General features: G+C 37.1%; 2 protein-coding genes and 2 long non-coding RNA genes across 4 annotated transcripts; 1 reads left to right on the top strand and 3 right to left on the bottom strand.

Annotated features, from left to right (window-relative positions):
* Window positions 1–764: 764 nt before the first annotated feature.
* On the bottom strand, window positions 765–20,729 carry LOC122652630. Its single transcript, XR_006331623.1, has 3 exons — window positions 20,704–20,729; window positions 19,768–19,773; window positions 765–892 (listed from the first exon to the last, which is right to left on the bottom strand). It is a non-coding gene; the product is annotated as an uncharacterized LOC122652630 (long non-coding RNA).
* On the bottom strand, window positions 5,787–7,462 carry LOC122652628 (zinc transporter 1-like). Its single transcript, XM_043846422.1, has 3 exons — window positions 6,838–7,462; window positions 6,490–6,639; window positions 5,787–6,147 (listed from the first exon to the last, which is right to left on the bottom strand). The coding sequence occupies exons 1-3, from the start codon at window positions 7,444–7,446 to the stop codon at window positions 5,842–5,844; spliced, it is 1,065 nt and encodes a 354-aa protein (XP_043702357.1). The 5' UTR covers window positions 7,447–7,462; the 3' UTR covers window positions 5,787–5,841.
* Window positions 10,963–16,968, top strand: LOC122652631. The gene is made up of 3 exons (XR_006331624.1): window positions 10,963–10,973; window positions 12,309–12,312; window positions 16,838–16,968. It is a non-coding gene; the product is annotated as an uncharacterized LOC122652631 (long non-coding RNA).
* Window positions 15,988–18,602, bottom strand: LOC122652629 (zinc transporter 8-like). The gene is made up of 3 exons (XM_043846423.1): window positions 17,935–18,602; window positions 17,322–17,471; window positions 15,988–16,508 (listed from the first exon to the last, which is right to left on the bottom strand). The coding sequence occupies exons 1-3, from the start codon at window positions 18,538–18,540 to the stop codon at window positions 16,203–16,205; spliced, it is 1,062 nt and encodes a 353-aa protein (XP_043702358.1). The 5' UTR covers window positions 18,541–18,602; the 3' UTR covers window positions 15,988–16,202.
* Window positions 20,730–24,831: the final 4,102 nt, after the last annotated feature.

Raw genomic sequence — 24,831 nt, 5'->3', positions numbered from 1 at the left:
CATCTCGAGAATCACGGGATAAGGACCGAGCCACGATCCCAGCGCAACACGGAATCACACTCTACATGGACTCTTACCTTAATAAGAGTCCGGCCAAAAAATAACTCTCCACTCCGCTCTACGCGAGAGAACCTTCAAGAAGGACTCCTACCATACTAGGACTCTCCCAGTCGTCTCATCTCCTCCTTACTCTATAAATACCCAGGTATGGAGCTCTATTCCACAGCTGGCTTTTTACTAGGCAGTTACGCTGTCGCGTTGAAGACCTGACTTGAGCATCGGAGAGTCCTAGGCCAGAGCCACACCGGCCCTCTTGTGCTCATTGCTTGGTTTTTGCAGGATCATCCACGGGCGAACCAAGTACCGGAGGTTTTCACACGCAACACATAAAAGCAGATTTTTTTTGGATAGAAAAAGCAGATTATTTTTAGTCTTTAGGTATTATCAGATATCACCATGGTGAAGGGTTCACCCGTGAATTTATTATGATTGTTTCTTTCTTTTTAGGGAAAATTAAACTGTCATCCCTTGAGATTTTTACTAAATACAATACAACCCCCCTGTGTTTTTAAAATATATACCCAACACCATTTTGGACGGTGAATGAACAGTGTTAAATATAAAATTTAAATGACAACTTTACCCTTCAATTAAAATAATTTTATTCTAATTTTTTATTTTTCTAACATAAAAAAATAAGACCCACCACTATTTCTTCCTCTTCTTCTTTGTTCTTCTTCTTCAACCACCGCCCCACCATTGTAAACCGAGCATATGGTGCAGTGTTATCCGGGAATGCTGTCAGGGAGAGAATCATTGGGGCATCTTGGTGGAAGAGCAAAAGATTGTGACGAAGGTATTGAAGATCCAGAAAGCCAAGGAATAGCAAGCCCTCAAAAGCTGAGATTGTGAGAAGGGGGGGGGGGGGGGAGAAAAATCAAGGAATGATTTTCTGATTTCAGTCTTAAGTCTGTTAAAAGAAAGTGCAAGACAGAAAGAAGAAGAAAAAAAACCCCATTAAAGATTTGAGACCATCTTCAGTTCGAATACCCATTACAGGACATCTGAACATGGATGGTAGTTGAGTGGGAAATAAGGGGTTCGCCGGAGTTTTTTAAAGCCAATGACACTGCTCCGCCACAGAGACCGCAGCTGGGAAATAAGGGGTTCACCGGAATTTTATAGCTGCAGGGTTTTCGGCTGCCGCTCTGTTCTCCTCTCTTTCCATAGGCCAATCTTATTAAGAAGAGAATCTCTGTAGTTTGTCATCGATGGGCATCATTTCTTGTTAAGAAGAGAATCGATCGACCACATGGGTATGAGCTTGGCCAGTTGGGAACATAAACAAATGCACCCAACCCAGCAACAACAACCACGCACACTCTGGTCATTAGGCTTTGGGATTAGATTCAGACCCATTGGTTCTTTAATTACTTCTGATCCTTCCACCTGATCAGAATAATATTTTGGGATGTAAGTAACCTCTCCCAAGGGTCCCCTCGTCTGCAATTTTAAGTTCATCAAACCTGTATTTTTCTTGCTACTGAATTATCTCCCAAATCTGGGTTTCAAGCTCTCGGTCTGAAGAGTTAGTTGCTGCCAACTGATTTGATCCTCTTAGAACAGTGCTGTTGCTACCTGAATATATTTCTACTACCTGAATATTTCCCTTGCTTTTAGGGTTTGGGTTTTTGGTCTCTGTGAAAAGAAAGCACTTCTGTGGAAACCACGAGAGAGAGAGAGTGAGAAACAGAGGCTTGTAATCCTAAACCCTGAAAGGAGTAATGAGAGGATGGGTAGGGGGGAGAAGTGTTCTGCGAAAAAGCCCTAAATCGAGATGGCATTGAACACTGCCTCAAAAGATCGCCATCTTGAGAAGTTGCAGAGGACTAGAACCCTAATTTGATTTGAGTAACAGGCCAGTGGGAGGGGGTGGTAAGCTCACACCCCTAATAGGGGTATATTAGTCATTCGAAGTCATGAATTATCAACATCGTACCACTTAACGGGAATGATATAACGGAGTGGGGCTGACTGTACCAATCAACCAAAACTCAGGGGGTGTCGCTGTATAATTTAAAAACAAAGGGGATCGTTTTATATTTTATACAAACCTCAGGGGGTGGTAATGTAATTTTTCTTTTTTATTTTATCCTCCACTCTCACATGATAAACATGGTGCATTTTGGAAGTACTATCAAGGATGACTCTGCTAGTGCCCCTTCTTGGTGGAACCCGCCCTCGTATGGTCATCTGAAACTCAATTGCGATGCTGCTTTGCCCCATTATTCCATCCACGAAGGGATTGGATTCACCATACGTGATCATCGAGGTTATCCTATAGCGGCAGTGTCTGAACCAGCCAAGTTCTCTAATGCCTTGGTGGGCGAAGTGTTGGCGATCCGTTCGGGATTGAGGACAGCCTTGGAGCTTGGTCTAGACTTTCTGGCCATTGAGTCTGATAACTTGGAGCTCATCTCCTTACTGAACAGTGGGATTGATACCCCTCCGATGGCTATAGCAGGAGTCATGGAGGACATTCTGTGTTACGCTAATCAGTTTCCAACCCACTCGTTTCACCATGTTTCTAGAGAAGCCAACACTATTGTGCATTCTTTAGCACGGGAGGCCCTATCGGTGACAAGTACGATGGCTTGGCTTGTTTCCCACCGCTGGCTTCTTGGCCTTTGTAACCAGGAAGCTTTGAGCTCTTCTTGTCCCCTTGATCAATGAAATTCCCATTTACCCCAAAAAAAAAAACTATTTCTTCTATTAGAAAGTAGGGTTTTGTTAATCCATTTTAACATCATCCATCATTTTTTTATTTTATTTTTGGTGAAAACATCATCTATCATTTTCAATTCATACTTGAATAAATATGATATATAGTTAACCCAATAAAATTTTACTTATTTTATGTTTCAAGTATGATACAATAATTGTTGTTTATTAAATTAATTATATGTTACTAATTAATCCAATTGATGCATGAGCTAGTATTCGAGTTAGAAGTATCGATTGCTATTCGGTTTTTCCGGTTTCTTATTTGGTTTAAAACTGCGGTTTGCGGTACAAAACAAAACTGAGCAGGGAAGCGAACCTATAAAATCAAAACAGATCATTTTTCTGCAATGCGATTCGGTTCGATCGTACATGGTCAGTTTTAGTTTCGGTTCTATTTTGACACCCTTACCCTTACTCTTGGAGCATATGATAGTACCTTTTTTGGTTTTTGGCACAAATATGCAAACCAGGAGTGTCAATCCCTTGACCTCCTGGGGGGGGGGCATGCGCTCTAATTGGCGAGCCACCAACCAACCGATCATGTTTTTTTAAGGGCAAGAGATCTCTACTTATGTGGTGTTTTCTACACCCTCTCACAAGGCACCGTAAAATGACGTCTCTGCCTCTGAATAGATACCCAGGGGTGCCTACCCATTGGATAATGTAAGAAACACTACCAAGTAGAGATCTTTTTCCCTAAAAGTAAACTTGGCATTTCATATGTGCACTTGAGAAATAAGCAAGACCATTGTAGACAGAAATATATAATTAATTTCATCATTACTTTTATCTTATTATATATATATATATATATATATATATATTTTTTTATTTTTTTTTAAACTCCAAACATAGTATAGAGAAAAACTAGAGAATGGCCAAATCTATATATGCCTTGTGTTTTCATTTAATATGAAAAATTACAAATACATTCGACATACAAAAGTTTAATGATGCCGATGTAAAAAAGAACTTCCCACTACTCAAGCTATTAGTTATTATTAATAATTAAAAAAAGGACAAGATATCTCTCCTTGATCGCATACTTCCATAGTTGTATGGTCTCTCCACAAGAAAATTTATTTTTCATCCACTTGGGGCAAAAAAAAATATATAGATGAGATCTTCCGAAAAGGCGGAATCTCATAACCTAGGCCAAAGGAAGCACATAGCCCATTTTACAAGGCAGTGAGCTAGCTAGCAGATTACTTAATTTATTTACATGGACAAAAGCATAAATTATTTGAAACCATAAATAATTATTGAAGTTAAACAAAAAAAATGAAGGTTGACTATGGTTTGGTCATGTAGGGTCCCACAAGGTGAAGTTTCATTGATAAATCGGATACTAAACCAACCCAATCTGATCCATTTAGTTTTAAATTCACTTACTACAATGGTTGGTCTCAGAATCTCATGGTTGTAACAAAACAGCTCAACCCAGTTAAATCAAATGAATGGATCAATCCATACATTACACGACAGGACATGAATAATTATTGAAACACGTTCGGATAGACAAAATTGACATCAATTAATACAAAATTAACCAAAAGGACACAAAATGATATAAAAACCAAGATAAATAATTAGAAACATATGTCCAAATGACACCTTTTTTTTGGTATGTGCCAACCAAAGCCAAAATCATAACTCGAACACTAATTTTACAAGTCTTGTGTTACGTATTACCATAGCTAGGTTGGAGTCATTGATCAAGATGGATAGAGCTCGTAGAGGTGATACAGATATGACTACAAAATTGGGTGGGTTAGGTTGAGCCTATTCATGGTTCTAAATATTGGTATTGTAACAGCATCTTAGTTGATATGTATCAGTATCGTCGGAGATTGATATTGATACTGATACAGATCAGCCTTGCAACAATACGAGATTGCTCGCCAAAGAATCTTTGACCAGCTGAAGGAGTTAGGACAAATTTGAAGCGTTCAATGATGCTCGCCAATGGATCAGGTATCCTGTTCCTAATCGACCGTCACAGCATGACTCTCCATTGGTTTCATCCGTTGCTTCGTTGAAATAAGTATTTAATTTATATATCTAGGGCTTTTCTGTCAAAAAATCAGGGTCAAGCTGGTCTATGACCACCCATTTCAATATCGATCTAAATCGATTCCTGACCGATTCTGGCTGATCTGAATTGAAATTCTTCTAGACCCGATTCCACAATTTTGAATCCTTGGCCATAACTATGCTTGGTTGACATGTTATCATGTCAGGATTGCAAGTTATCAATCCAATCCTAGAACCTGACCAGTAAAGGATTATGTTTTTACAACTTCAATTGAAATATATTCCGATTAATCCAGATTCTACATATATTGATTCCAACTAAATTACACTAAATTTGGGCAAGTCCTGCCGATTTCCAACCAATCTCGGAACAATTAGAATTAGAATCGAGGAAAACCTATCTATAGCCGATTCGAAGTTCTTAAACCTTGCATAGTTTTATATGAATTATTATTAGACCATGTCCAGAGAATGCCCAGTAAAGCATCCAACGATGAGACTGCTTGCAGCACGTCAGGATGTGTGCCGGGCTCCACACCAATTGGAAACCTAGCAAATTAGCTAGCTTTCCATAAAGTTACTATTAACTGGCGTACATATAACTTGTTCTTAGTTGCTTTTGACCTTAGGTTGAACCATGAGCGAACCAATTTGGCTCAACCTGAAGACATTTTTCGGTCTTCTGCTTGGGTTGGATTTTATAACCCTGATCTTGAACAAGAAGGTTCCAAACTTCCAATGGTCATTTTCATTCTAACGGAAATCTTACATAAATAAGCGTATGGAAAACAAAACTTTGAGGCTCCGTCTGATTGCAAGAAAAATAAAGAGAGGGGGAAGTGAAATTAAATCAAAACTAAAATGTAAGTTTTTGTAATAATAAACTCAAAATCATTCCATATCTGATTATTAAATTTTACTTTACTATGTAAACAAAATACCATAATTTTAAATATTAAAAGAAATAAAAAAGAAAAAAAAGAAAAAAAAAGGCATTTGACACAAAGCCCACCTATTAACAGCTCAAGCCCATTTGGCCAAAACAGCCATACATCCAGCCCCCAAGAGAAGGGAGATTTGAGCTCCTATCTGAAGTCTCATATTGCTTTGCATTCTGGAATTCATGAAATCAGCTGCGAGTAAATCGACCAGCGACATGTAAATCAAAATACCGGCCGCAGCAGCATTAAAAACTCCTTCAATGATGAGAGCGGTGGGGCTATTCTCCTTGTAAACGTTCGTTATCCCTATACCTATTGCGATCCCAACCGGTGTAGTAAGGGAGAAGAAAAGAGCCATAGTTACAACAGCTCTGGTTTTGAATTTTGCCTGTTCAAGATAAAAGAATGGCATGGTTAGCACACAGCCACTAAACTCAATAAATATAAGAAGTGGACTATGGGGAAGACAACTGAATTGCAGCATTGGGTGGTCTAATCTTATGGGCTGAGAATTTGAAATATGAGTTGGGCTGGTTTCAGTTGAAACCCAACTTGGGCCCAGTTTGAATTAAAACAATATATGAGGTAACCAGAAGAAACAGGGAAGGTTGGTGGGCCCTAGAGTAGAAAAATTGACCTCCTTAAAGTCAAAGTAGACTATTAGACTGGAGAAATAAACAGTGAAAAGTATGTGTAGATATGAAGAAAAAGAGATGGTAAAAGAAATTACCTGTGTGATGCATCCACCAAGTCCCATACCCTCAAAGAACTGGTGGAAAGTCAGGGCTGCAACCAGAGGCCTTATTACACTGGGAGATTCAGAAGCACCCAATGAAATCCCTATGATCACAGAGTGAACCACAATCCCCAACTCCAAAACCTGCAATATTTGTATATTCATCACCATTTTATGTCAGTTTTACATTCTCAGATTGAAAAAAATAGTTTTTTTTTTTTCGTTTACTAATACAAAATTCGCCTAGAATACATACTAAACGCAGCCTAAAAAAATAAAAGACCATGCTTAAAAGAGGAAACCCATTCTAAAAAACCCATAAAAGAGAAAAATATAATCTACCTGCGATATGACACGATGCCGGATAAGTTCCGAAGCTGCTGAATCATCGGCTGCGGCGACCGCCGAAGACCCATGTGAATGACCATGGGTGGCATGTGTATGAACATGAACATGACCAGAATGCTCTGTTCCATTCTCCTCATCAGAGCCCACTGGTTTAGCCTGGTTAAAGTGAGATTTGTTGAAGTAAGCAGTAGCAAAAGTATCAACCATTAATGTCCCAATTGCAGACAACATTGCAATGAAGCCTGCGAATGGAAAATTCCCCCATGGGTTCTGATTGAGACATGGAGATGTTAACTTAACGAATCCATCTGGTAATATATGTATGAACCCCGTCGAAAGAATCACGCCGGCTGCAAAAGCTTTGATTATGAAGAAAATATCGTTTTCCGGCTTTAAAGCCGAAAATCTTTTCCCCAAAATAGGAATACATACACCAACTGCACCACCAAACAGAATGGAAGCGATGGCTCCTATCTTGTACTTAAGTGCTTCATCTTTGTTAATTTCTGAGTCGTCTGCACTGCTACATGTACAATCACCTGAAACTAATACAGGGAGGAGGAGAAGAAATAGAAGAGACAAGATTCCTAAAACCTTCTCCATGATTCAACTAAGAAGAAAGAAAGTACTGAAACTAGGGTATAAAACTAAAAAGCTATAAAGGGTTTTGCAAGAACTAAATAAAGAAAGGGTAAGTGTTGGCACTATATAGGCATTATTATAGTAATAGAGTCATTGAGGGGAGCTAGAATTTTAAAATAGGGAACTGCTTACATGGCCTCATTCTCCTTATAATTCGTTGACTTATAATACAAGAAGAAATCTGAGATTTACTAAAAAGGATTTTGTTAATATTTGGATTTGGGATTGGATAATTAGGAGTGTCGACACAATGTAGTCATTAAAACTTAAAGCCGCATAAAGTTAGAGACTGTAAAGAGGAGGTTAGTTCCTTGTTTTTAGGTATGTATATAGGGAATTGGGTCTGGTGGGGAAGGTCAAATTAAAGAATGTCGACATTATGGGTTTTTCTCACTTTAAATTTTATGATTAATACTGTTCATTATTCTCAATATTCAATAAAATATTCCATGGACCACTTGTACAGGCTCTACTTAATTACCTGGAAACTGTGTTGATATTTTGGACATTGATAAGGAAATCTTCATCAGTCAACACACATTGGAACCTATAACAACGCATACCAAACACAAAATAAAATATCTAACGATGGGAATCACCACATCAACCTCTTAATGGCACAATCAGATGAACAACCTAGCCACGCTTTGGTGGGTGGCCCACTAGCAAGTCTTTTAACTTATGAAAATTAGAAGTTGGGAGAAGGGTCGAAGTGTCGAACTCATTTCTTGCTTATATTGACTTCAAACACGATTACTCAATAGCGAAGAACGAGAGAAATTTCCTATGGGTATCGATTCATATATAGAAACGCGCATCGTTAAATAAGAAGAGAGAAAGAAAGTGTATATATATGACCCTTCGCCGTGCCCACCGTTTTTTTCAAAAGAAATTTGTAGAATCAATTGACAGCAATAGGTAGGAAAGGAAAGAAATAGTGAGAAAAGAGATTTTGTATCCTCTATGGCCTAAGGTTGAACAATCATCATACAGCGCTTAACGCATTTGATGATCGAAAGCGACAATTTATTGGTGGTTAGAATTCTCAGCGGGCAATCTCTAACAACCACTTGGAAAATAGATGGAAATATCAAGGACGGTCGCCATTTATGTGCCTTGTTCGAAAGCGTTGTTTTTTCACATTCTCTGAGGGAACCTAATTTAGTTGCAAATAATTGTCTTGCCTTGTTCCAATGTTAATAAAATTCCTTTATTAAAAAAACAAAAAAAAAAAAAAAAACATAAACAAAGTTAGTAGTTGACGTTACTGTCCTGACGTATCAATATAGAGATTGTAAGTTGATTCAGCATATTCCCATTTCTTTAATGCCCAAACTGAAAAGGACTGGGTTCACACTTCAAACACGCAAATGGCAGCCCAAAATGTAGTAATTGGGCTCTCCCAAACCAAAATCCAAGAGTAATTTTTTACGATTTCATTGGTCATCTGCGAGACCTATCTTACATTAGATCCAAAAGAGATTTGTTGTGAATTGATATGATTTTGGGTTCCCTTGTCTTATAAACTGATTTATAGGTCGAGTTGTTATGAGTTTCGTATCAATAGTATTAGAGCAGGGTTTTAGGAATCATTATCGGCTAAGGTATCGGTCTCCGTCGATATCATTCCAGATCGGCCTGCATCAAATAGTTTTACCTCTGGTTTTCAATAAAAATCAATTTTAAATTATCTTTTATCCTTGATTCGTCTAATGGATTGATATCGAATTGGTCATAAAACAAAATCCGCCTCTACTGATATTGATACGAATTAACCAATAAGACGGATTCGATACCAATTCCTAAAACCATGCTAGGCTGACCCCTGAGCATAGTGGAGTCCCTTAGAAAGGTTGATATATTAGACTTTTTAAAACTATTAAACATGTTAACACGTTACATGAGGCATAAAACCGAGAAATGTGAACAGAGGGTGTTTTTGTTGACTGTATTTTCTATCTATATATATTTTTGGGTGTTGTATTTAAGGGTGTTAATTTTAAATTGAAATTTTTACCAAGTTTTTTTTTTTAATTGAAATTATTTAGCGAAATTGAACTATTCATTCAAACAGGAACTGAAAAAATCAATTCTTATTTTCGGTTTGATTTTGGTTTAACGTATTGTGGAAACAATTTAATCCGTTCGGTTTCAAATTTGAAGCGATAAGTCGTTGGTTCTGAAGTTCTGAACTGTTTAAAATCCATAAAGCATTAAACCAAATAAAATCGATTCAGCTGAATAAATGAACCGTTAAATCAAATAAAATAATTAAACTGAGTACGGGCCACGAGTGCAGCAGCCAATGGAAACGCACGCTGTGGCATCTGTGGGGTTGGGGTGATCATTTTGCCCCCACTGTATCTGGGAATGACCTCCCCAACACAAAACAATGTCCCTATAAATATGTAGGGAAAAAGACTAGTACACTGTCTTAGTACAGATTCCTTTATAACTTTCTCACATGGTAAACAATGGGGCCTAGTCGCTCTCCTGTTCTTACCAAATGAGTACCATGTGACCCATATGGATACTGTTTTCCAATTCCTCATTTGTATAATGTGCAGATTCTTTTTTACACTGTCCTTTCAGAAAACCCTTTACATGTAAGTGATTATTTTGGTTAAGTGGAAAAGTTATACCAAGTAGAATCTATATTATTTTAGGGAAGTAGTTTTCTATCAGAGTGTGGCCTATGTCAGCGTTCCCATGTATCTATCTCTCTCCTCCTCAAAACAAAAGGGCAGAGATGTCTTTTCAAATGAGGAGGACAGAGATAGACTCATGGGAGTGCTGGCATAGGCCACACTCCCGTACAGAGAACTTTCTCCCATTATTTTATCTCTCCCTCCTCCCCATCCCCTTTTTTTTATTATGAATTTGACTCTTTATTTTTTGGACAAAAAATTAATAATAATTTATAAGTTGAAGCAAATCAATGAATCATTCGAGTTAGAATCCTAAAGAGTGATGGGCTGAGCTGATAAACTGAATCTCATTGAGTTTACATAGGAAAGAAAATTCCACAGAAAGCACCAATATATATATACTTCCAAGTAAGTCTGTCCACACCATTGAATATGCCAGTTTTGTGTGGTTGATAAAAATCTTTTATTTAAAGGGATTGATTTATGGGTGGTCCCATAAACCCTCTATTCCTGTCTCTGTGTTTTCATAGCTTAGCTTAGGGCTCTACTACCCCTCAGCAAAGACTTCCTTTAGTAAGGGACCATCATTTGTCAAAGTAAACCCAAAGAAAACATATTCGTCAAAACATTTGACTTCTTCATTAATGGTATGGAGTGGAGAGAATGTCTCTTCTTTCGGCCAGAAAGAATGGCTGAACACATCTTGGTCTCATCTCCTCTCATTTCACTGCCTTTATGCATGCCTTTATCTCCTCTTTTTTGTCATTTATTCCACTTTTTGTCTTCTATTTCTTCTAAATCTTCCTGTACATACAGAATTGAGATTTCTTTTTGTTCAGAGTTATTGTGAGATCTTATCAAATCAGTTGCAAGTTACGTATTATAACAAAGTAGAATCTACCACCAATGAGATCTCATTAATTTTCTTATTCAATCCTGCTAACTTCTTTCTGCCTGTTTAGTAGGAATTAGCTAAGTGGACAAACCCACTAAACAATAAGAAATTGATTTAGAGTTTTAATTAATTCATTTTTGACTAATTAATGCAACCCCAGATCCACTCAACTTACTAAGCCTTATCCTCATGCCAACAACTGGGGTATTAGTTGTATGAATCTTACTTGGTCATTCCAAGATATTTAGGTATTGTGTCTTCAATTAACTCATATGACTCGTGTCACGTGTCTAATGGTGAAGTTGATTAGAAAAGAAAATCATATTTTGCTCTCATCTTCAGGTGGGATAAGTAGTGTTTAGTGCATCATTTTGTTTATGCTTCACAGTACTGTTCTTTGTTCGTCTTTGGCTTCCTTCCCATATAGGAAAGATCATGGCTCTGCCCCAATTGAAATTTTCTTTAAAGAAACACTCCAATAGCAGAGTATTTGACCTCTCAAACAGTGAAAGTTTCAAGGTTTTGACCTCTCAATAGTTTTGAACCCCAAAAGGAATTCTTAGGGGGGAAAATCTACTGGAGCTTACCTATTGCTAGTCCATATTCCTTATGTCTTTGTACTGATGGAATAGATTCAAAGATTATATAACCTATACTATGGACTCCATGCACCAGATATAAGATTCTGAGTAATGGGTGTTGCACAGTAAAGGCACTAATTTTATTTCAGACTGGATTCACTTGTTAAACAACTTTGAAGCTATGGATGAAGTTGAAAGTTAATCATTCTTGGGTTCCCCCTTCCTGTGTTAGTTCATCAAATCAAAGCATTTACTTTAATGCTAGAAAAAGCCAAACAGAGACAGTTTCATCCATTAAAGCTCCAAATGTTCAAGTTTGACTGTGGAACTCAGACTTCAGAAGAAGACACAAAAGGTAGAAAAAAGTGTCCGATTTTTTTCACTTCTAATAAGATATATGCTTTTGAATTCAACAGGTTAATGATTATCCTTCTTGTGAGGACTTTAATGAGAGAAATAATCACTGCTATCAATATTTATTCCAATCTCATCTTATGTATCATCTTGACCATGAGAACATTTGATGACACACTGGAAATGAGAAAATGAGGGGAAAAGAGCTGAGGCTTTCTTGTGTCTATCAAACTAATATTTTTAATACTCTTTCCAAAGTCACCACACCTGCCTCTTGGATTGGTAATAGCAGACTCTTTTGCTTTACCTTGTCAGGCTTAGAGATAAACAAACTTAAAATATGAGCACAGTAGCTTCAGTTAGTGCTTACTATGAGAATTATTCAGCTTCATGATTCTTCTGATCAAGTGTGTTGAAAACCTTTATATGATCCTACTTTGCTTCTTCTTGTCATGTGCTGCAGTCTCTCCCTATATCCATTGTGGAAATACAGCTAATGACAATGGTTAATAACACTGTGGTTCATGATAACAAACCTAGCTAAGTCAGTCTTGACATGAGAGTGATGTTGGGTACCTTTCTAAGTGCTGCATCTTTCAATTCGATGAGCATGTATGTCATGGAAAGATAATTTTTTTTGTAATTTTTATCAAACCTTCTGACCTACATGGTTTTGTGAAATGAAATAGAGATATGTGTAGAAAAAGTTGTAGCAGGTCTCCTCTACAAATTGTCATAAGATAAGAAGCACTTTTAGTCTCTTTAGTTGCTGTTCTTTTCCTGAGGAGCTAGACATACGTAGTAAGAGTTGCTACTTAAGCTATGAAGACTTATGTTATGTTGCCTTTCTACTAGGAACCATTACAATTGAAAGTATCCTTGCCTTCCATCAACTCCAACATTAAGTGATGGTCACTATTTTAACTTTCACCTTATATGTGTTTATTCAAATCCCATTAGGGCTACAATCAACATTATGTGATTTGTGAACATATCCAGTGGTGTGTTTCAATTTTAACTGGTTCTGGTTTTTTTTTTTTTTTTTGGTTGAAAAACAAGTGATTTGAAATCAATCTTGAGTACTAGAGCAATAAAGGTTTTAAGTTTCCTAATTTATCCGTCGATACTAATTGATACATATCGTATCTTTAAGGTATTAATACGACATGGTACTAATACGATACCTAAAAATATATCAATTATATCGGGTAGATATGTGAACTGTTATGGTCGATACATAATTGATACCTATCAATATGCTCGCTCGATACATCTCTTCTAAACTATATAGCATAATTTATGGCTGCAAAACACCTACTGAGAGCTCGTGTATGTCATTCTAATCAATTTTGTTTTGAAAAAATCAACTTGATTCCTTGTGGTTATTAAACACAAGTAGTGTTGATTTCATTATCATTTTGTGATTAAACAACATGCAATCAAGGATTGAAACCAGATTTACATTAGAATAGTTATCGATCAAAACTTTGAATTTTTCGCTCAAATGTTAATTTTCAGTGCTGTTTTTTTGCAATAGATCACTAGATTAATGAAAATCAACCTCAATGATTGCATTAACTAGGTATTTTTATTGCAATGCTGCGTGCATCTAAACCCTAAATCTTCCTCAAGCTGAAAATAACATCTATTTTAGTATTTAGTACATGTAAGAAACCCCATCCTTTATACATAATCAATTGAAGGCACTTGTCTCGTCGTACTTTATTCTCCTCTTTATACATGATATATTTTACATATTACTTATTTATAGTGCTTTATGTTTCAAACTGTATTTTGCATATTCTTGACCATTTTCATATGTATCTTTAGTATATCTAGTGAGTTCTAACACTTTGATATGATACGAGACGAAACGTCTCTTAAAATCACCCTTTCCAATACGATACCAAGATACTTTAAACCTTGAGCACAAGGAATAGATAGTTAAGTAAGACTTAATAAAATCTGTTACATTTCAACAATAAATGGTTGATTAGTCTTGAATGGGCTTTTTTACTGCTTATACTTACCAAATGGTAGGTATTCAATAGATGATGTTTCTAAAGAGAATACACCTGATGTTCAAGCACTTCTAAGCAAGGTTGGAGGATTTCATGAATGAACAACTAAATGTCATAACTTTAAGATCAAAATCTTGAGAGGCTATTGGTTTGTAGAAGAAGAAGAAAAAATCGTTGTCTTTGAGTATGCATCCAACAGTAGCCTTGGTGTTGTTCTCTCCAGCATTTACACCAATTTGCACAGGTGAATTTTGTAGCATTTACACCATTTGCACAGGTGAATTTTGTAGGTTCATAGAATAAGATTGTTGATTTTGCAATAAGAAACATTAGATTCTCTCTCTCTCTCTCTCTGTTGTTTAAGAAGTGAACACCTAGCTCTGAACACCTAGCTCTTGTCAGCATCAACAACCTCCATTCACTACTGGGGGGATATACCATTCTATCTTTAATTAGGATTCTTCAATGATGATAGGTATATTTTTGTCAATGGGGGTTCAGTGTTTCTAGTGTTTCTTTAGGGTCAGAAAGAGGATAACTCAGTTGCATTGATGCTACAGAAATAAACCATGTGAGTTGCATTGTTGAAATCATGAATTTGCCAGCAATATAGACAACAGATTGTAAATATCTAAAAATCATATTCCTTCCATAAATTATGAAAATAATAGTGGATCACTTTATCCTCTTGCAAGAGAAGAAATATGAGAATGACATCCTACCTTTTCTAGAATTACTTTACAATACAAACATGAGAGACTGTATTCCTTTCAAAAAGTCAATTCTGTGCTCAAATGGTCACATCCATATGTTAGAACAATAAAAACCTGGTAAATTAGCAAAGGAGACTACTGTCAACCATGGACAACCTTGTGGTCTTGCTGTAACCAATTCTTCTTCTTCATGCTTACCAATGGATTCTCAAATGTTAAGTGCAACTCCATTTCTTTTTCTTTTTTTCTTTTTTTTAATTAAATAATTATTTTAATTAGCATTTCCCTGATTTTGGATTTAGTCAATGGAGTGGGTGTAACCTGAGTGGTGGAAAACATTTAATCACTAGGGCCAAAAATCTTACACTGCACTTTGGTTCTGACCAGCACTCAGTAGGAAACATTTTTTTCCTTCCCCATCTGCTAACATTTGTACACTTCCTAATTGTTATGCTTGCCTGAAATATAGAGATCACATAAACCGGAATCCACCCCGCCCCCCTCCTCTCCAGAAAAGGGAAAAAGAAAAGCTGAAAAGGGTCATTGGTCTACTAAGCTTGGCTCTATATGGCATTTGAAAGGTTTGGACTCCAGTCGCTATGGTCCTGAAAGTAGGTGGTTAGCAAGATACAGAAATTTTATCCATAGCCGTTTATGGATAAAAATAACAAAATCATTTTTTGTGTTTAATCCCACTTGGAATAATACACGAGGAAACTAGAAAACTAGCACAATTCATTGAAACAACCAATTCTATGGTTATTAGAGATACTGCTTCTGTGATAAGATGGGAAGATTTGTTGATTTAAGGACCCTCATACCTCCAGCTTCTTCAAATAATATATTGGTCAGTGCCAAAAAAGGAGAAATTTATTGGGAAACAAAACAGAGAGAGGAAGTTTAGAAGGTTTTGGAGCAAGGAGATGAAGTCCTCTGACTACAAGGTGATTCTTTGATGCTCATTGATAGCTTAACTGAAAGATGCCAACCTATGTGGAGAATATTATCAGTGAGAAAAGACGGACACACACACACTGGGCAAGGAGTATTCCGAAGAGTCAAAACCAGTTACACACATATACCAAACAGTAGAGAAGGCAACCAAACAATGTACCAGATGTTGGGACTCATATCCTCTCATCTGGCCTTCATGAGCTCCTTTGGGTTGTTGTGTATCAAAACTTGGACTATTTCAGAGAGCATTACCTGCATAACTTTTAAATTCCTATCTTCCATTGCCACCCAAAGAGAATAAGAGAAGAATTTTCACGACATTGGATTGTCGACTTTAATGAAAGAGTCTTCCCATTTCCAATATCCCTGTTCACTATCAAAACTTGAAAAGGGGAAAAAAGGATCCTAACTTTGTCGAAGATAACGACTCTCTTATGTATATTTACACCATAACATCCTATAAAAAGGAACAAATTGCTTAAAAAAGGGATGCAAGGGTGAAGAAGGGATTCACAAAAAACTACAAAGATTTCTCTATCTCTACCAACAACTTAAGCCCATTTAGCTAGGAGGGACATACAACCTGCTCCTATAAGAAGTGAGACATTGGCCCCAAAGTGAAGCTTCCCATTGCTTTGCATCCTGGGACTCATGAAATCAGCTGCTAGTAGATCAACAAGTGCCATGTAGATCAATATCCCAGCTGAAGCAGAGTTGAAAATCCCTTCAACAATTAATGCTGTTGTGCTGTTCTCGTCATAAACATTTGTTATTCCTATGCCCAATGCAATCCCAACTGGTGTAGTAAGGGAGAAAAAGATTGCCATAATTGCAACTGCTCTTGACTTGAATTTTGCCTATCAAAATCACGAAACCATATTTTAGCATATCACAAGGCAATACAATAAAGTTTCAGAAGCTTTTGTTGCTTTATACTTACAAACACATCAAAATAGATGAATACATATTAAGCCATTATATCAGATTACAAAATGAAGACAGACAGACCACCAAAACAAATAACTCGACTTAGGTGATGCACAGTTCTTTGTAATGGAGGCATCCTCTGGAACACTCAATGAAGAAAGTTTTTAGTTAATGATTCACTGAACTGTTCATCACTACAGCAAAGAATGAAACTGTGCTCCATTACAAATGTTTCGACTCCCAAAGAGACATTTTAAAGAATACTGATTTATTGATCTACTTTACTACAAATCAATCTTCTTGAAACAACATGATCTATTCTCTGTTTCTAAACAAAGAGAAGAGTGGGGGTGGCCAAGCTGTAGCCTGACTTGATTATTTATAATCAGAGAGAGCTGCAATGGTTGGACCCACCCAACAAAACCAAGTGGTTCTAGTTGCAATGTTGATTGTTTTAACTTTCAATGCATATGGTCCTACTGCACATGAAAACATTAAAAGATGAATCATATCATCTTGGCAGAACTTATAACAAAAAGAAAAGGTGTTATTCAGTGATGGCCTGTGAATGGATTCACTCCAAAAACCTGAGTTGGGAATAATCAATCTACTCACATAGTATCACAAACCAATTAGTTTGACAAACACACAAAAATTTGACATTAGGGGAAAGAATTAGTACTATAAAATGTAGAGAAAGAAGGATTGGCCAAAAAAAAAATGAAGTGACATGATATATATACCTGGGAGATGCATCCACCAAGCCCCATTCCCTCAAAGAACTGGTGGAAAGTCAAGGCAGCGACCAGAGGCCTTATGGTACTGGGGCTTTCAGAAGCACCCAATGAAATTCCAATGATGACAGAGTGTACAACAATTCCCAGCTCCAAAACCTACCACATTCATAATTAATTAAACTCCCTGTATTTACAAAATAAAAAAACCCATATTCTTTCCATGAAAAAAATTACAGAAGCAGGAGACTTAACTTCCTGGCAGGAATTGTTAACAGGGGAGGGGAGGGGAGAACAGTTAAATCCACAACCGAGGAAAATGAGAACCCATCTCACAAAGAGAGAGAAAGAGAGAGAGAGAGAAGGACAAAAGCGATTGAGATTAAAAAGTAAAGGAAAAACAGAACAGAGAAACGATCGAAATGGTAAAAAGGAAGAAAAAAAGAAAGAAAAACAGAAAACCATAAAATTTAGATAAAATAGGAGAAACGCTCATTTTGAAAGGAATGAAGGAATAATAAAAAAATTAAAATTCACATACTATATTGCGACCTACAATCTCCAGTCCACCCACAAGAAAAAAGGGTAACAGAATAAAATAATAATTATAGCAATAAAATACCTGAGAAATTACGCGATGCCGAATAAGGGTGGTAGTAGGCGAGCCTTCAGATGCAAAACCAGACCCATGAGCATGGCCATGAGTGGCATGAGTATGAACATGAACATGACCATCATGTTCACCTGTTCCTTCCTCGTCTCCTTTCACTGGTTCCGACTTACTGAAGTGCGACCTGGTGTAGTACCCTGTAGCCAAACTATCCACCAACAACGTTCCAATCGTCGCCATCATGGCAATGAAACCAGTAAAAGGAAAATCCCAAGCCTTCCCTTTGAGACACGGATTGGTTAAAGTATCGAATGCATCAGGTAACACATGAATGAACCCAGTTGCCAAAATCACACCAGCTGCAAAAGCTTTGATGATGAAGAAGATATCCTTTTCGGGTTGCAGAGCTGGAATCATCTTCCCAACGATTGGCAAACAAACCCCAATGGCACCAGCGACAAGAATCGAAAACAAGGCTGCAATCTTATATTTAAGAGCCAAGCTCTTGTTACGATCTCCTTCTTCATCTTTCTCACATGTACATTCAGCCGAAACCAATATGGGTGACAAGAGTAGATACAGAAAACAGAGGAACGCAATAACCCTTTCCTTCTTCATGACTGATTGATTATAAGATAAGAAAAAGAGAAGAACCTGATTATATAACAAGAGAAGAGCCAAAGAGAGTTTAAACTGTGAAGGGGGAGTTGTTACATATAAATAGAGAGAAAGACGTCAGGAGCTGGCAAAGGGTATGTCCGAATTACAGTAGTAAGATTATACAGAGTTCAAATTACCAGCAAATAGGGTTCCTCTGATTGAAACCAGATTCCCAGTTTTGCCCCAGTTTTGGGCTTTTAACAGAGATTATGAGGTCATGGTGTCTGGAAAATAATTAAGAGAAGAAGAGATTTGCGAATGGCGACAACTACTACAGAAAATTTAGGAGATGAAGTGGAAACTGGAAAATATGTTGTCAGCTTAATGGGTTAATGGTGGGTTTAGTCTCCATTTGTTTGGGAATTGGGTTAATTTGGTAGTCTCAGTCTTGCAATGTCGTCATGGATGTCCCTCTCGGCGCCATTGTTTCCTTCTTCAGTTGACAGTTGTTATGGAAATTAAGGAGTGGTCAATGTTTGCGGTCGATGGAGAATTTAAAAAACCGGATAGGGCCAAACCGGTTTGGACCAATCCAACCGAATCAATAAGGTAAATCTACAATATACAAGCTTCCCACTCCCCTTCTATAATTTTTTCTTTTTTTTAACATGAAACTCAATTACTCAGGGTTTTAGGAATTGGTTTCGGATCGGCTGTACCAGTATCGGCCGTGACTTATACCGATGCCTGTCCTATGCGGATTGATCGATACGATATAGATGTGAGTTTTTTTTAATAAACATAGTATTTTGATTCAATATCAAACTGATACGACCGATTTGTATCAATTTCGTGGACTAACTCCCTGAAAAACCTCCGATGGACCCTTATCTTTATGGGTAAACCGCGGGTCTATGTAAGAACCCACTTACTACACGAACTTGCAAGCACACCAATGAAATGATGGGTTTGTATTCTACATCTCCTTTGTTGATATAATTTTGGGCTTGGAAAGGGAGGGGGGGGGGGGTTGGGTCTCTTCTCAAGTCTCAAAATGACAAAGAAATGGATTACTTTTCTTGGGATTGGGCTCCTCTCCAACACGGCATGGTGTGCAGCACACGTTGTGTGGGTGGAGAGTCCCCGACCCACACACCAGCACAAGGATGTGTGCTGGCATGTGGATCGGGGCTCCCCACCTGCATGATGTGCACTGGAGAGGAGCCCTATTGCATTGGTGTGAACTCAAAGCTGTTAAGCCACACAAATTTTATCAACTGAGTAGGTGGTAGTTTGTTGTTTGTTTTAGTTGCAGGAGTGTGGTAATGTTTTCTCTAATCATTGTATGTTAAATGAAGGTTAGTTATTGGTGTCACAAGTGTTTTTGATGTTTTATTAAAGTCACTAGACAAATCTGAATTGTCTATTTATGTAGGATTTATTTATTTTCAAAAATTAAAATCATATATAATTAATCACAGGGTTTGGATACATGAGGGTAAGAGGGTCTCTCCAAACAAAGAGGAGAGAGGATGGCATATGTTGCGCACCATGATGATGTGCCCAGTCTTTTCCCCTAATCTATATAGTTGAAAAATGCTAACACACAACGTGTGAGGATCATGACCACACTGACCAATTAGCTGTCAAGAAAAAATTATCTTTCCCTTCCACACCTTGTTTATAAATATCAGTTTCAGATGGGCGTAATAGCCGATTTGTATCAATATCAGCCATGCCCAATACTAATACTAGACTGGTCTTGTATTGGTGGAATGGTTTTTATTATTTAAAAAAGATAAATAAAGGAATGGTTTTTATTAAGGGCAAATCTATCCAAAAATAAATTTATTGAAACTGAGGTCAAAACAGTTTGATTTGACCCAATATGGCTTGATATGGTTGATGTGTATCAATATCAATATTAGTATTAATCGAGACGAATACAGATTCAGATACCAGTATTTATAATTAGAATGTCTATTTTTCACCATGGTTTAAGAGAAACTGGGTCCTTTTAAGGGGGAAGTTTTCCTTTACCACATAATCAAGGAAAAGGATATTGTTTGCTCTGTACAATATCGATAATATCTCTATATTGTAGAGGATCTCTTCCTTTGGATTGTGAATGTGAGAAACTTGGGTTCTTTTTAATTTTATTATCTTTTTTTTTTTATAAACATTTAAATTTTAAATCGATAATATCATTTTCTATAGAGTCATTGATGTGATGTGATAAAGACCTCTCCTTAATAAGCCAATGACAATTGACAATACAGTATGAGATTGAATGCATTAGTGTGAAAAGACGAACAAGAGCTTAACCGCGTGAACAACATGTACATGCTATCACCCATAAAGAGGAAACTTCTTCTTCAAACTCCACCATCTGTGATCCTGCTTTGTTGACTTGTGTCTATACAGACTTCCAGAGCATCAGAGTTTGGAGTTATTATATTTGTGGAAGAAGAAAGGGACAAGGAATCTCCAATTCCAAGCATGAATGGGACCATCGACCAACAAATATGAAGACACTCTCTTTTTGTTTCTATTTGTCATTTTTATTCCCCTTTCTTACCCTGCTTCTAAGCTTGCCTCTCTAGCGTCCCTATAGTTGGAGGTATTTAAGAATTCACAACAGCGAAAAAGATTATACTCATCCATGGTGTCCATATAGCTAGGAGGGTCTTCATTAGTCATTTTGGTTTGTATATGCTTTACTTTACTTCTGTCGTGGCTCTGCTGATCTGATTGAATCTGGACTCATCCGGATCCCAAATTCGAGTTTTATATAATCTTGTAAATAGGGCATAATCTGGATTGAGAATGTGTAAAAAAATTTCAAAACCTTATTTTACCATGTTTTTTTTGTTGGAAACTATGGGCTCATTACTTGGTTTGGTAATTAATCATGGAAAATTTCTGGTTCGGAAATAAATTAACAAATCAATCTCTTTTCTTATACCATAAGATTCATAAGAACTAGGGAAAAACAAGAAATAAATAACTATTCATTAACCATCCCATGGAATAAAGAAAGCATCCTACACCCGAATGGACAGTGGAAAGAGAAGAGATCGATCCGGGTTTCTTTCGCATCTTAAGATTGTCAAAACAATTAAAACTTCAATGAATGATAATAAAACATGCTAACCTGGAGAGCCTCAAGTGATGGTTTTTGTATAGATAATAGTTCTTCCTCCAATGAGCACTCCAAGAAAGATGTTCTTGAACCTTCTTGATGCAATCAAGGTTCTTAAAGCCAACGCAACAATCTTCTCTAAGAAAAGATTCAACCTTCCCAAGAACTAGGGTTTTACAAAACCCAAAAAGAGCAAGAGAAGAGAGAGAATTTCGGCCAGAGGATGAGAGAGAGAGAGAGAGAGAGAGAGAAAATTCGCCCAAGCATGTTTGGCCGACTACCCCCTTTTTGTTTAAATAGAGCTCTTCTTGTATTCCTTGTGAGAGTTTGACTCTCTCTCTCCTCAAGTTGACTTGAATTTCAACATTCTTTCCTAGTGTGCTTCTAATTAGTGAAGAAGCGAAATCTTAACGGAAAATTAATTAATTAATTTTAGTGAACAATAAAATAATTGTATTATTTAATTAACAAATCCCAAAAACACCTTACATAATAACAACTTATTATATACCAACCCTCTACTAATTAACATCATCGTTATGAAATCAAGGGCATATATGGATATAAATACTGTCAAACATCATTCCATAGTATATGTCCATATTAGAGTGTTTGTGTACGTGATCGGATCCGCAAAACCAATTATACACTTTAATTAAAACATACATCTAAATATCATTTTAAGTGAAAAATATGTTGACAAACCATTTCTAAAACAGTACTAGGATCTAGATTCTGATCCGACCATCCACAGACAATCTCTCTTTTGATTTTCCCTAACCGGGCAGTAGAGACCATGTGGAGACCATGTTGAGTGACTCTCTCACTCACAAAATATTCGCACATTCCCAGAACATCGGCTTTGGTTCTTAGAACCTCAGTTATTGACAAATCACCGTATGTGTTCACATCTTACAATGACAAAGCCCTCTTAGGTACTGAGTCTCGGTAACACATTTCTATCCCATACTTACATCTAGAAGTAACAAATGAGGGAATTGACACATAAAGATTTTTCGTCAATACACATCGATATGTGTACTTGCATTCATACCCTGACATCAGCATGTCTCGACGTAATCAATGTGACGACCATATGATAAGGGTGCCCAGCCCAAACACTAGTTGTGACTGCCATTTTAATTTAATTGTAAACTTAAGAAGACATAATACTCCAAAGATTTTATATTATATGTGATAATATTAAACCAAAATATATAAATGGTTCAATACAAACTAAACCGGGTTAGATTGACACATACATCCAACACTTCTCAACTCCATTGAGGCAGGGACAATGGGACTCATGGTTGAGTAATCGGCAATTGGATCAGAGTTGGTTGGATCCGATTACCAGCCAATTCAAACTGGATTTCTTGGGTCCAGGCCCATTCCAGGTGATTCCGGTTGAATAAGAATTGACAGAGGCCAGTCCCTTGCGCTTCCCCTTACCTGAACCTTGATGGGACCTACCCATCCACAAAAATTTGAACCTCATATTTAACTTACTTGTGAACCTTGAGGGCACCACTGAGCGAAGTGAGCAAATAAAAGAAGTGGTTTGGTCTCGATTCTCAAGTACTTGGCTTTGCTTCCATAGTCATGTAAATGAAAAGACAAAATGGTAAAGAAATAGAACAGTGGAGCCTTAATTTGACTTATTTCAGAAACCAGGTCACAGGTCTAACATAAAATAAAGGCCAAGCTTATCACAATGTAATCACTAAGGCACTTAGCACCAGACTCGCATTTTATATTCTAAGTTTAATCTTAGCAGTCAAAGTTATGATAAGGTAAGGCAGATAATCATCCTTGAGTGCCCAGCAAGGGGAGTAGTAAGTGCTCCACTTAAAAAGGAACAATAGATAATGCACAAGATTCAGACTTAATTTAAGCATGCTGGAAAGTCACTGATAAGCTCAAATCTAAGGAACCACACGTAACCATTTTATAAATGAAAGTTTGTTTTAGTCACCTGCATACTGAAGTGGTATTTGAATCATCTCACATGAGCAACTGTAATCCAACATGTAGTTGGCGGCGCCGCCAGCATCAGATAAGCAAATAGTTAGGTTCAACTCAAATCCCTCCTCCCCAATCTTTTCCTTTCCAAGGCCTAATATATACTAGGTGTCATACAGTTATATCAGATACATGACAACTTCTTTAGTCCTTCCCGTATCTTGTTGCATCCAAAGAACAAAGCTTTTCACTAGTAATCCAAATCAATGTATCATGGGGAAGGTGGATGCTTTATGGAACAAAAAAATATCATATAGCTACACTGCAGCACAAAATGAATCCAGATATATACTTTGATGCATCACCCTCTCTCCATATGGACAGAGTTTAATGCAATATCCACTGCCACATTGCAACCAACTTCAACTAACTGAAAGGTTTCCTATAAGAGAGATGACATGTCAACTCTTAGCTTAGCAATAAACCCTTGTGGCCCACAGTCTTCAGAGACAATTTCTAATCACACAACCGACACCAGGACACAACCCAGAAATTCAGAAGCTTTCCTATTTCAAGGATGTTGGAAATCTTCCACTTGAGCAATCTATCTCTCATCCTGAGAATCTTTGGGTATAAGCATACTTTTAGGCAGTAACTGGAAATTGGAAGCATTTACTGTTCACATGCTAACTGTGATCTGTGATTCTAGGTAAAAGCAAAACCATGGTGCTCTGTAAAAATGTAAAACCTTCTATTAATTATGTATTATCATCTTTTTTTTTCTTTCAATAAATGGACAGTTATAGGCCAGATATCCCTCAAAAGACAAAAGAAAGATGGGTCATTGCAAACATTGATTGTATCTAATACATCAGCTCGAAGATGACCAATCTTAATAATGTTTTCCTATCACTCCCCTTAAACTTTGGTCTTGAAAACAAAGGGGCACCATATCGGACGTCATGGGGTTTTTTTTTTGTACCTATTTCTCCATGTCATATACTCACTGATACTTCAGGAGGACTCACCACCTCCTATTTTAGTTTCTCAAATTTGAGATGCGTTACAGCAACCAAACACCTTCTGGATAGTTGAATATGCCATTTTGAGAACCTCATGTTCATATATGTTCTAACAACCCACTCAGTAATACTGATGAAGGGCTAAGGCTTAAGCCTTGAGACCACTGCAAAAAGTTCAACCTT

Source organism: Telopea speciosissima, chromosome 2 (assembly GCF_018873765.1).
Source record: "Telopea speciosissima isolate NSW1024214 ecotype Mountain lineage chromosome 2, Tspe_v1, whole genome shotgun sequence".
In the NCBI taxonomy this organism is placed as follows: Eukaryota; Viridiplantae; Streptophyta; class Magnoliopsida; order Proteales; family Proteaceae; genus Telopea; species Telopea speciosissima.
This window is presented reverse-complemented; position numbering and strand designations above follow the sequence as displayed.